Source organism: Coregonus lavaretus (genome assembly GCF_964263955.1).
Source record: "Coregonus lavaretus genome assembly, chromosome: 4".
Lineage (NCBI taxonomy): Eukaryota > Metazoa > Chordata > Actinopteri > Salmoniformes > Salmonidae > Coregonus > Coregonus lavaretus.
Window position 1 is genome coordinate 57,718,781 of NC_139991.1, and position 12,134 is coordinate 57,730,914.

The 12,134-nt window shown below is 44.9% G+C and overlaps 1 protein-coding gene across 6 annotated transcripts in view; it reads left to right on the top strand.

Moving 5' to 3' along the window:
• Positions 1-9,780, top strand: part of LOC311127968 (microtubule-associated serine/threonine-protein kinase 1-like) — a 170,814-nt gene extending 161,034 nt beyond the window's left edge. For all 6 annotated transcript variants that reach the window (XM_084159879.1, XM_084159880.1, XM_084159881.1 and 3 more), the window contains 4 exons: positions 977-1,099; positions 1,661-1,797; positions 2,449-2,633; positions 2,788-9,780. In XM_084159879.1, coding sequence (XP_084016005.1) covers positions 977-1,099; positions 1,661-1,797; positions 2,449-2,633; positions 2,788-6,692 — 4,350 coding nt within the window. In that variant the 3' untranslated portion in view covers positions 6,693-9,780. The remainder of the gene's footprint in view (positions 1-976; positions 1,100-1,660; positions 1,798-2,448; positions 2,634-2,787) is intronic.
• The last annotated feature ends 2,354 nt before the right edge of the window (positions 9,781-12,134 follow it).

Consider the following 12,134-nt stretch of genomic DNA (forward strand, 5'->3'; position numbering starts at 1 on the left):
AAAATCCCAGCTTTTTGAGAAAGTACAGTCTCTGTTGACTCTTTTTGTAGATTAGGTCTGTACTTTTACTCCACTGAAGCTTTCTTGTCCAAGAGGACACCCAGATATTTGTATTCCTCTACAATCTCTATGTTCTGACCTCTGATAGATGTTGCAGAGGAAGGTGTTGTACGCTTCATGAAGTCTATGCACATCTCTTTGGTCTTGTTGGTATTGAGGACCAAGTGTGATTGGTCACACCACTCTACAAAGTCATTTAGGACCAGACCATGGTGTTCCACGTCATCATGCAACAGGCTGATCAAGGCAGTGTCATCAGCTAACTTAACAAGGTGTCTGTCAGGATGGGAACTAGTACAACTATTAGTGTACAAGATGTACAGGAGTGGGGACAAAACACATCCCTGAGGAGAGCCTGTGTTGGTGGTGCGTATGTCTGACACGTGGGGACCTACTTTGACCCGCTGTGACCTCTGGCTCAGGAAGCCACAAAACCAGCCCCCCATCTAAGGAGAAGTCCCTTATGAGTCTCTGTGCCAGAATGTAAGGCTGGATTGTGTTGAAGGCAGAAGAAAAGTCAACATACAGAACCTGACATAAGATTTTGTGCCCTCTAGACGTCTATAGACCATGTTGAGGAGAGGAAGAATGGCATCATCAACTCCTCTGCTGGGCTGATAGGCAAACTGAAACGGGTTGAGGTGCTTCTGGGTGATGTTGAGAATATGACTTTTCACAGTCTAACAAGCACAGTCTAATATCTAATGAAGCACTGGTAAAACAGTACACTTCTGTTGGTACAACAAGTAGTCACTTTCATCTGTGTTATTAGATATTGAGTAATAGGTCTAGTGGCTGTATTCAATTAAACCTGCACCATGGGAAAACAATGTTTTGTTTTTGTACTGCAATAATGTCTCATTACTGAGGGGTGATAGATACAGTAGCTAACAGTGTGTTTCTGTGTGTTGTTCAGAGCGTTGAGGACCCGGGTCCGGCCCACAAGGCAGGGCTGAAAGCTGGTGACCTCATCACTCATGTGAATGGAGAGACGGTCCACGGCCTGGTCCATACTGAGGTGGTGGAACTGCTGCTCAAGGTCAGAGAACCATTGGATATAAAGCTTTCATCAGATATAACTGATAGTAACAATTGTCCACCATTACGTCCACAAAAGGTTATGATGTAATCGTATAAGCATAAGGTATTTTAGTTTGTAACTTGATACTCTCATGATGGAGCTCATATATTTAAGCAATAAGGCCAGAGGGGGTGTGGTATATGGCCAATATACCACGGCTAAGTGCTGTGTCCAGGCACTCCGCGTTGGGTTCGTGCTTAAAAACAGCCCTTAGCCGTGGTATATTGGCCATACATCACAAACTCCCGAGATGCCTTATTGCTATTATAAACTAGTTACCAACGTAATTAGTTACCAAAATAAAAGTTTTGTCGTACCCGTGGTGTACGATCTGATATACCACGGCTGTCAGCCAATCATCATTCAGGGCTCGAACCACCCAGTTTATAATAGACTGTTTATCTAGCGGTAATTTAATTTATAGTTCTAATCCTGTTTGTAGCTTCATACTCTCACAATGGAGCTAATTCATTTTGGGCCGGTTTATTTGATGTATCTGTGTGTCTGCTTCCTTTCCAGAGTGGCAGTAGGGTAGCTATCTCCACCACTGCGTTTGAGAACACCTCCATCAAAACAGGGCCTGCCAGGAGGAACAGCTACAGGAGCAAGATGGTCCGACGCACCAAGAAGCCCAAGAAGGAGAAGACACAAGAAAGGCAAGAATTTTGTGTTTGGTTTTGTTATTTTCTATACGAGAAACCATTTTGTTATTAGATATGAACCAATTAACTAAATCTCTGTAAGTCTGCTCTGTAGAGGTCGCTAGTAAACTTGTATATCTTCCATGGGTTCCATGTCCAGATTTTGTCATATACAGTATAACCACAGGGTGTAGCTGTGGCTCCTTGCAACAGTGCTAAAACTCCCTATGTCTGTCAGTGCTTGACAATGTCAACCCACATCACGTCAGTCTTAAGTTTTTAATTTCGAAGATCTTACTGTGGCTTTCCTTTTTCATTGACTGAATGGTTTTATTGATTACTCAGGAATATTATATACATTGTTATACCTCCATTTTAAGAACAATGATCATAGATGTCACAACAACACTACACATATCTATTTTCTACCTACAAAAATGGCATTTTCTATGGAAAATTTTTGCTTGGCCCTATAGGGGTGGACTGATTCAGTGTCTTCTCTCTTCTTTCCGCTCTTGGCCAGAACGCATATATAGTAATAACACAATTTTAAGGATAATTATCTTAGATTAGACCATCTAGAGTCTAGACCACAAATATAATCTAGTGAGTGCCTGGGCCTCATAGTGAAAGACTGACCATGTCTTCTCTCCTCTCTCCCTCCAGGCGACGGTCTGTGTTCAGGCGTTTTGCCATGCAGCCCTCCCCTCTGCTCCACACCAGCCGCAGTTTCTCCTCATTCAACCGCTCCCTGTCCTCTGGGGAGAGTCTCCCAGGTTCCCCTACTCACAGCCTGTCTCCCCGCTCCCCCACTGCAGCATTCCGGCCCACCCCTGACTTCAACCAGTCAGGTGAGATTAACCGTCTATAATTGTATTAATCAATAAAATACATGTGGTGTGTATCAGTAAAACAATCAATGTTTGTTAAATTAGGATGAATGTACAATATTTACCACTATAAAATATTATTAGTTGAATAACGTCCTTCCCTCTGTGTTTCCAGGTGGCAACTCCTCTCAGAGTAGCTCCCCCAGCTCCAGTGCTCCAAACTCCCCCGCAGGCTCCGGCCATATCCGTCCCAGCACCCTCCACGGCCTGGGCCCCAAACTGACTGGCCAAAGGCTCCGACAGGGCCGTCGCAAGTCCGTCGGCAGCATTCCCCTCTCCCCTCTGGCCCGCACCCCATCCCCAACCCCCCAGCCCACCTCCCCGCAGCGCTCACCCTCTCCTTTACTCAGCCATGGGTCAATGGGGATCTCCAAGACCACCCAAGCCTTCCCGGTCAAGATGCACTCGCCCCCCACCATTGTCCGCCACATGGCACGGCCCAAGAGCGCGGAGCCTCCCCGCTCGCCGCTCCTCAAGCGGGTGCAGTCGGAGGAGAAGCTGTCGCCCTCCTACACGGGCGACAAGAAGCACATGTGTTCCAGGAAGCACAACCTGGAGGTGACCCAGGAAGAGGCCCAGGGAGAAGAGTTGAGGCCTGGGGACAGGGACCACCACACCCTGCAGAGTGTGGAGGAGAAGCCCTGCGAGCCTCCGGCCATCACCCGGGTCCGGCCGGCTGAGCAGGGCTGCCTCAAGAGGCCAGTTGGCCGCAAGGTGGGCCGCCAGGAGTCTATGGAGGAGCTGGACAAGGAGAAACTGAAAGCCAAGGTGGTGATGAAAAGACAGGACTGGTCAGAGAGGCGAGTGTCCCTGCAGAAGCAGGACGCACTACAGGAGTCTGATATGTCTGGTGCTGAAGGAGGAAGAAGCCAGGGCAGAAGCCAATGCTCAGAGACAGTCTCACTGGAAGGCAAAGCTGCCAGCACCACGGTAAAAGATGTCCTGTATAAGAAGCTGAACACTCGGGCCTGTGAGGGCAGCCCTGAACAACTAGTGGGCAATAGCTCTGACTCGCCTCTGTGCTCCATCCACCCTGACTGGAGCCCCCAGAAGACTGAGTGGCAGCTGTCCAGGCAGAGCAAGGAGGGTGGTAAGCCAGAAAGGCTGGACTTCAAGGCCCCCAACATGGAGTTTGCCCGGAAGAGGCAGTCGTTCGAGGAGCGGGAAGACTGCATGTGTCGACTCTCTCCCGTCATTCATGAGAGCCTCCATTTTGGCTCCACCCGTTCCAAGAGTCTGCAGCTGGACTCGGCCCTGGCTCTAGACCACGTCAAGGGTACCATGTGTAGCGTCCACTCCAGCCCTGAGGGCCTGAACCCCAAGATATTCCCTGGGAGAGGAGAGGGAAGCGCCGTGGAGAAACTCCAGCTCATCTCCTCCAGTGAAGGCTCCCTCAGGAAGACCTCCTCAGAGTACAAGCTGGAGGGGCGTCTGGTCTCCTCCCTCAAACCCCTAGAGGGCACCCTAGACATTGGCCTGCTCTCCGGGCCAAGGGTGTCTAAAACAGACACCTGCCTCTCTAAGATGTCTGACAGTGATATTGGCTCGATAGGGACGCCAATGTGGCTGCAAAGCCCAGTTGAGCGGCAGGTGTTGATTCCCCTGCTAAAACCCTCTGACAAGCAGAAGAGCCCCCCCACCAGTATACTAAGCCCTGGAGCTGTTGTGGCCCTTAGCAGTCCAGTTCCGGCCAAAGAGGAAGCCAGTATTTCCAACACTGGGCTTAAATGCAGTAGCAGTGGTGAGAAGCCACACGACAGACCTAGTCACCATGAACCCCCAATGGCTCCCTCCAATGCGGAGGTCTCAGACTTTGGTGGGAAACAAGAAAGCAGGTCCAGTATGATAACTCACGATCATAGGGCATTGCGCCACAGCGCCCACTTCTCCCACTGTGGGAAGACGCCCTCCATACGGGAGGTCAGCAACGAAGACCAGGAGGAGGAGGTGGAGCCACCACAAGAGACCCCAGCCCCCACACAGCAAAACAACACCGATATCTCCAAGACATCCGATACGGTTGTCATTGCAAAGACGGAGAGTCCCAAAAATACTGCAGCATCCTTCCCTGCCTCAAATGTGGAGGTTCAAGAAATTGCCCCTCATGCAGCTGTACCAGTGAAGCAAAGTTCAGATTGTCAGTCAGGGCATGGTTACCTGCAGAGCAATGAGAAACAAAGACCAGCTGAGAATACAAGTAGCATCACTACAGTTGTACAATATAATTTAGAGCCGACTTCATATCTGTCAAAGCAGCAGATGGTATACAGCAGTCCCTCGACAGTGACCACAACACAAACATCCATCCCTGCTCCAATCTCTAGTCTTGGAGATATGAACCGAACAAGTGGTCAAATGTCTATAAGACAGCACTCCACAGCGAAAACCCAAAACTTGGACAAGGTTCAAAGCAACAGGCCAGTACCAAACAAGGCCAGTGAACCTGCCAGTGTGTCTGCTGTTGAGGAGCTCAAAGCTGCAAATGCAGCAAGAGATAAAATGGCCGAAGTCAGAGAGACAAGTCCTAAAGTGTATGTAAAATGTGGCTTATCTAAAGGAATTGTGGACACTGCAACTGCTAAAACTGAAGCAACACAGAGGTGTGATCAAAGTAAAGATGCTTGTCCTATTGGCAGTCGGGTAGCTATTAGTATTGTAGCAAAGCAAATTCGAGAAGGTCCCACTTCACCAAAGACAAAGGGTAGCATTGCAAAGACTGGAGAGCGAGAGAAGCCATATTTAACAAACCGACCTGCTGAAAAGACTTGGGTCAAAGGGGCTCATGAGGCAGAAATCCCAGTCTCTAAAAAGCAAACTGCTGATGTAAATATCAAAGAGACGAGTCCTGTGCGGATAGTGAAACAGTCACCACCAAGTCCTGCTTCAACAAAACAAACAACCTTCAATCCCAAAACTAAGCCAAGATCTGAGGAAGAGAGGGAGAGGTATGAAGTGAAAACTCCTGCCCCAGTCGTCAAAGTAAGCCTGGATTCAAAACAGCAAGAGTCATCTCAGAAAACTACAGTATCAATGGTCAAAGAAATCCCAGACTCAAAGCAGAATGAACCCCTACTCAAAACCTTGTTCCAAAGCCACATCGTCAAAGAAAGTTCAGACTCCAAACATAACAAATCTTTGTCCCTAACTCCTGTCCCAACCCCAGTTGTCAGACACAACTCTGACCCAAAACAGAAAGAACCAGAACCCCACACCTTTGCCCCAACCCCAGCCCAAGTCATCAAAGATAACCTGGACTCAAAACAAAAATCACCCCCTCACAAAACCTCTGCCTCAACCTCAATGAACTCAAAACAAAAGGAAATCACTACTTCAACTGTTGTTAAACAAATCATAGACTCAAAACAGAAATCCCCCCCTCACAAAACCCTTGCCCCAACTGCAACCCCAGTCATGAAAGAGCCAGCGCCGGTCTTTGCTGCACCCCGACAGCAGGCACAGCAAGAGCCTCCGACCCGGGCCAGCGCTCCCTCCCAGTCTGCCCCTGTACCAGTCCTGCTGGCCCCAGCAGTGAGAAGAGAAGCACACCCACCCAACGGTGGAGCTCTCTCAGGCAGGGCCAGCGGCAGCACCGGACAGGAGGCTGTGGTCCAGACCTCCAGGGAGGATCAGGGGAGGCCGAGGGTAGAGGCTCCCAGGTCAGAGGGCCTTAGGTCAGACTCTCATAGGAGCCTGGGTGGGATGGATACCACAGGGCCAACACCCACCTCCACCTCCACCAGCAACAGGACCCCCCAGGCCAAACACAGCACAGCTGAATCCAGGGTCACGAACTCTGATAAACAGGTAGCCTGTAGCCGAAAAGAACAGGCTGACAAGAAGAAAAGGGAATCTGCTCAAGAGGTAGCATCTACACAGAAAAACACCAAGATAGAGACTTCAAGAGTGGCTACCGCGGTGAAAGAGGGTTCAGGTTCAGACAAAGACTCGGCCCAACACAAGCAAACCAAGGAGTCGCCACGCAGCCCCGCTAACAAAGGAGATGCGGAATTTAAAAAATAAGACAGCAGCCACCCTTACATTTGCGGTATGTCTGAGATAAGACAAGGTAGACATTTTTGTTGTTGTTCATAGTGTCATCATACCTTATTTTTTTGAGAACCGGGGAAGCTGTTACTTCAGTGTTTATATGGCGTGAGAGAGGTGTGTTGTCCTGAGTGTGTGTGTGTGTGTGTATAGTGGTGTAAGCGTATGCTTGGGCAATACTGTAAATGTCTAATGTTCTTGGACTGAATGTAGACAATGATTTGCTGCTCATTTATGGTTCTCTGCTGTGTGAAAAAAAAGGTGTCAAATTTGTATCCTATGATTGTTTGGAGCTTTTATTTTTTAATTGACAGCAGAGTGCAATGTGAAATCAAAATGTAGTGGGCAGTATGGAGTAGCCTTTTCCAAGGTTTTGAATTGCACTCTGGGTTTAGAGTTCTGGGTTAAGAGCACCTGAAATTGAAGGTAGCAGACTTTCAATGCGTGTAGACGGAAGTATTTCCATTTCACTCCCACTCAAAGAGCTGTGTTAGGTGAAAACACGGTAGTCATGGCACATCATCCGGTTAACCATTTAAGAGGTGTGACAGTGATGCAGATCATTCACCAAAAGTTTGTTTAGATACTTTATCTTATGTCACTTTTTTTAATTTTTTTATTATTACCTAGAGGTGAAGTGTGTTTTTTTGTTTTGGGTAGCGGTGCACAGAAGGAATGCACTATGTCCTGTGCTTCTCACCTAGAACTATTTAATATGGAATCATCTTACGGTTCTGGAATCATATTTAGTGGAAGGGGCCTTAGGGTTAAGGGGGAATTTTAAAAAACTTGCTGTTCTTAGCAGGTTATGGTGTAATTCACATTCCTTTCACATCTCTACATTTCTAAACCTTTGATTTTTATGCAATTGTGTAAATAATTATGACAAAACTAACTAAAAATTGGGATACATGGGCTTAAGTAAATATAAGTGTTTGTTTTGTATGTATATATTTTCCAATGTCATGTTTGTATACGCAATGATATGTCATTTCAGAATCATGTCCTGCTTGATAATTCTGTGGTCTAGAATAAGCTAATGTAATGTCTATCTATACCTATCCAAAATACATCCTCTCTCTAACAGTCGTTTTAACACATTCTGATATGTTCAGAATTTTACTTGAGGAGAAATAAAGCATACAATGGGCAATTGTGCTTTTCCTCAAAAATGTAGTGTTGAAGATTTAAACAAAAGATAACTGTGAGAGGGGCAAGTGGTTCCCAAGAATGCATTCAATCGTGATTTTGTTGTAAAGATGTATGAAGAATTGTAATGACCGTGTAAAATTGAGATACTTCACTGAGCCCAGGAGAAAATATTTATGTTATTATGACGATGTGTAGAATGCAAGCTCCAAGGAGTTGGAATAAACCAACAATTCTGAGTACGTTTGCCACACTATGGAAGAGATTTCTCGAAGTCTGTTTTTAAGGAGTCGTCTGCATCGATTGGGTGTTTTCCTATTCTGTTTATATTTGTACGGACAGACATTCATACAATGTGAAATGTATTTTCGGGTATGGTAAATTAAAAAGGGCTTAAATTCAAGTAAATGTCAAGCAAATTTATTGAGAATGTCTGGTTTGCAAGAGATTAGATTTCAGTTACAGTTCTGAAGTCGTGTTCTAGCCTTGTATTGTTTTTCTCATTTTCATTCAACTCCAGACTTTTCTTTTTCCGTACGTGATGCAGTAGCCTACATTTATGTACCAGATCGTCCGGATGAGAACTGTGCCCAGTTAAATGTCTAGCTAACAATAGGCTTGAAAGGACAGATTTTGTAAGAACAAAATGCACCAATATACTAATCTTAGTTCATATACATAAATGTCATTATTCTAGACAGTTGTTGTTTAGATGATTCTAGCTTTGTGTATCAGAAAAAAGTTGACTTCTTTTACACTGACCTAGGGATGTCCTGTAGGTTAGCTGCCAGGCCTTTTGACTGCATACCCTAAATATCAAACACAAAGTAGATTTCTAATTATGTGATACAATATTTACTCTATAATGTAGGCTATGTCATAACAATAAACAATCTACTGTATCTTAGAGAGGCAAACAAAAAAACATTATGTAAACTGGACACAATATATTTACATAAATGGCATACTGTACCCAAGAAGGCACACTGTGGACAAATACAAATCAGGTTGATTGTAGAGATTTTTTTAAATAATGTGTTATCATAGTCCCGTGTAGCTCAGTTGGTAGAGCATGGCGTTTGCAACGCCAGGGTTGTGGGTTCGTTTCCCACGGGGGACCAGTATGGAAAAAAACACACAAAAAAACATGTATGCACTCACTTAACTGTAAGTCGCTCTGAATAAGAGCGTCTGCTAAATGACTAAAATGTTATCAGAATCTGAAGTTTTACTATTCTCATTAGTTATTGTAAATGTATTGTCAAACATTTGGGGAGAAAAAAATACACCTTTAATATTAAACACCTTTCCCCTGCTAGTTGTAGTAGTTTGGGGAGAGTAGGAGAAGAATGATTGAGATGAAAATGTCTTATGGGGCTATCTTGTCCGCTATCAAACAGGCTCTGGATATAGACAGAAATGAATCGAAAAACACTTCCTTTGAATGACGGAGCGTATATTTGTCTCCATGCCTTTTGTTTCTGACGATTGACATTTAAATCCTTTAAAAAAAGCACATTCAATGTTTGTTTACAAATACTTCATGGATGTATATTGTGTAATTGATTTGCCAAATCTGTGTACTACATCACAGGAAATATGTTTGTGATAGTGTTTGTGATTTCCTCACCTACCCAGCCACCCAGTTGTACTGTTAGACTGTCTCTGTTTCAACATCCGTCGGGTCCCACATGGTCCTGCTTGTTTTTTGTTTCCTTTTTTCCTCTGTGTGAAACTAGTATTAGATGAACTTGCTTACTATTGTTTGTCATTTAGGATCTGTGCAATAAAAATGTTTGAGTTTTGGTATTTCGCCCAAGGAAAGCTCTATGGATGTCATAGATGTTGTATATTAAAACAGATATTTATACTTCTAAAGTTGCATAACACTGAGAATAAAAAGCATGATAAAACAGTTTCTTTTTATTGATTTAATGAAATGATAATGACAAATCTGAATATGCATGATTTCTTATTGTGATGTAGCGATTATGAAGAGCTACACTAAAAAGGCATATGCCTGGCCTTGTATTTAACCTTGGAAAGTTCAGCTGTTAGGCATGTGATAGAACTACCCTGATTGTGTTAGTCAGTGAACTAAACTTCGTTCTGTCCCACTTACTTGGGTTGTCCCCTTAAGATCGTCTATAAATGCTAAAACTATAATCTGCAACTGTTTGCAACCGCTTTCTTTGGGGTTAAGTTTAGGGTTGGGCTAGGGTTATTGGAAAGTTAGCTGAACTGTTACCATCTGCAGGGGACTATATCCAAATAACGTGTTACCCTTCAAAGCTGTTCGTATCCTCTGTATTGCTTCCTTCGTTTTTTAATGATGACAAATGCAATTCTTAAAATTGTCATTGACATAACGACAAGTCCAAATGCTAACATGCCTGCGGAAAAAACACAATTAAAATACACATCTGATAACCTTTCCTTTGAACCAACACATGTTGTCCTATCAATGTTCATCACTTTATTGGCATTGCTCTGAATCCAACCAATTAATTGAATGTTGGAACAGTTGCATGTCAAAGGGTTGCCACTCAGGTCAATTTTGCTATTTTCTGTTAAAGCTTTGACAGAGTCAACGTCAACCATTTCTATCTGATTTATGGCTAAATTTAGCAGGACATTCGTACTGGCTACACCTAGTTTATTACCACTAAGATCTGCATACGCCAGGTTGGTGAGGTAGCGAAATGCGTTATTCTTAATAGATATGTCACACACTGCCAAAACCAGGCTCAGTAGAAGAGGAACCTGTATAAACATCTAACCATTAGAAACAACCCCGTCCTTAAAGGAACTGCCCCTCAAATTGAGATGCTCCAGGCTTTTCAGACCTTCCAGAAGGTTCCACTGGACACTGAAGTCACCAAACTTCCACGAGATATTTAGCATTCGGAGCTGACCTAAGTTACGGAGAGGACCACCTGCTGCGGTGTGGGCAACGCGGGTAACTTTCAAATTACTGCAGTCCAATTCTATCAACCCTGAGGTCTCGTTGAATGGCAGGTCCCCCCACTTCATGGAGGTTGCTGGGAAGTTGTAGCTGAGGTTGAGCTTATGGAGCTGACCCAGACCTGCTAGCTGGACTTCGCAGCACTGAGCTCCGTCTGTCAGCAACCTGCTGTGACTCCAGTCAAGCAGCTCCAGCTTGATGGCATTCCTCAGGCAGCTCTCTTTAAAGTCCATCCCGAAGGTCAGCTGTTGGGCCTGGTTGCCCCTCACAGACAGGACAGTTAGCTGGGGAAGAGAGGCGGCGTTGGTCTGACACAGGTCCTTGAAGCTGATCTGGTTCAGGATGAGGTGGGTAAGAGATGTCATCTTGTGATGGAGGCCGGCAGGGAGTGGAGATGAGACAACTTCTGAAGGCCCTTCAGGCACTCGAACGGGGCGTCATCGGTCAGATCTGGGAAGTACTGTAGTTGGAGGCTCAGTTCGTTCACGGTGATGGTACAGAAAGCGTGAAGGGACTCAGCCCGCATGGTGGCAGATGGGCTGTCCTCGTAGACCCCCAGGGAGAGAATGTTGGTCTGAACTCTGTCCGGCTAAGATTACTGAAATGTCCCCTTCGCTGAGGCAGTCACTGAAATCTAGGCTGTTGAAGTGACAGGATTCGAAGGAGTTTGGTTTAATGTACACAATGCTGTTGCCTTTGAAGCTGACGTTGAGAAGGCTGGCTTTCTTCAGTACAGCCACCTCTGCAGCTGAGATATTCTGGAGGGAATTCATTGGAAGATTGATTGTCATTTTTTGCCAGTTGAACTGGTTTAGATCATGTAAGGAGTCAATGTCATTGTCACCAAGGTCCAGTGTTTCTAAAGAATTGAGATTCATGCGAGGGAGGAATTTCAGGTCATCTGTTGATTTCTGAGTTAAACTAAGATGTTTCAGGGACTGAGGTCCTGCCAAAGCATCATCCGACAAAAACATTAACTGGTTCGCTATCAAGATAAGAGTCTCTAGGTCTGCTTGGTGGTGCAAGACATCCTTGAATATACAGTTTATTTTGCATCTGTAATTAAGAGTGAAACATTCAAGGTGATAATCCAGGACTAAAGCTTTATTTTATGTACAGCTAAAACCCTGTATTTTGTTATTTTAAATTGTTACAGGAAGTAACCAACCTGGTTGGATCCAATGAGACAAGCTCCTTCAGCCTAACAAAAGTGGTGTTGTAAATGGCTGGCAGGTAGTTAAAGCTGAAATCCAGAGTATTGGTGGAGCTGGGAAGCCCATCAGGGATTTTAGGTAAGCCTTGAC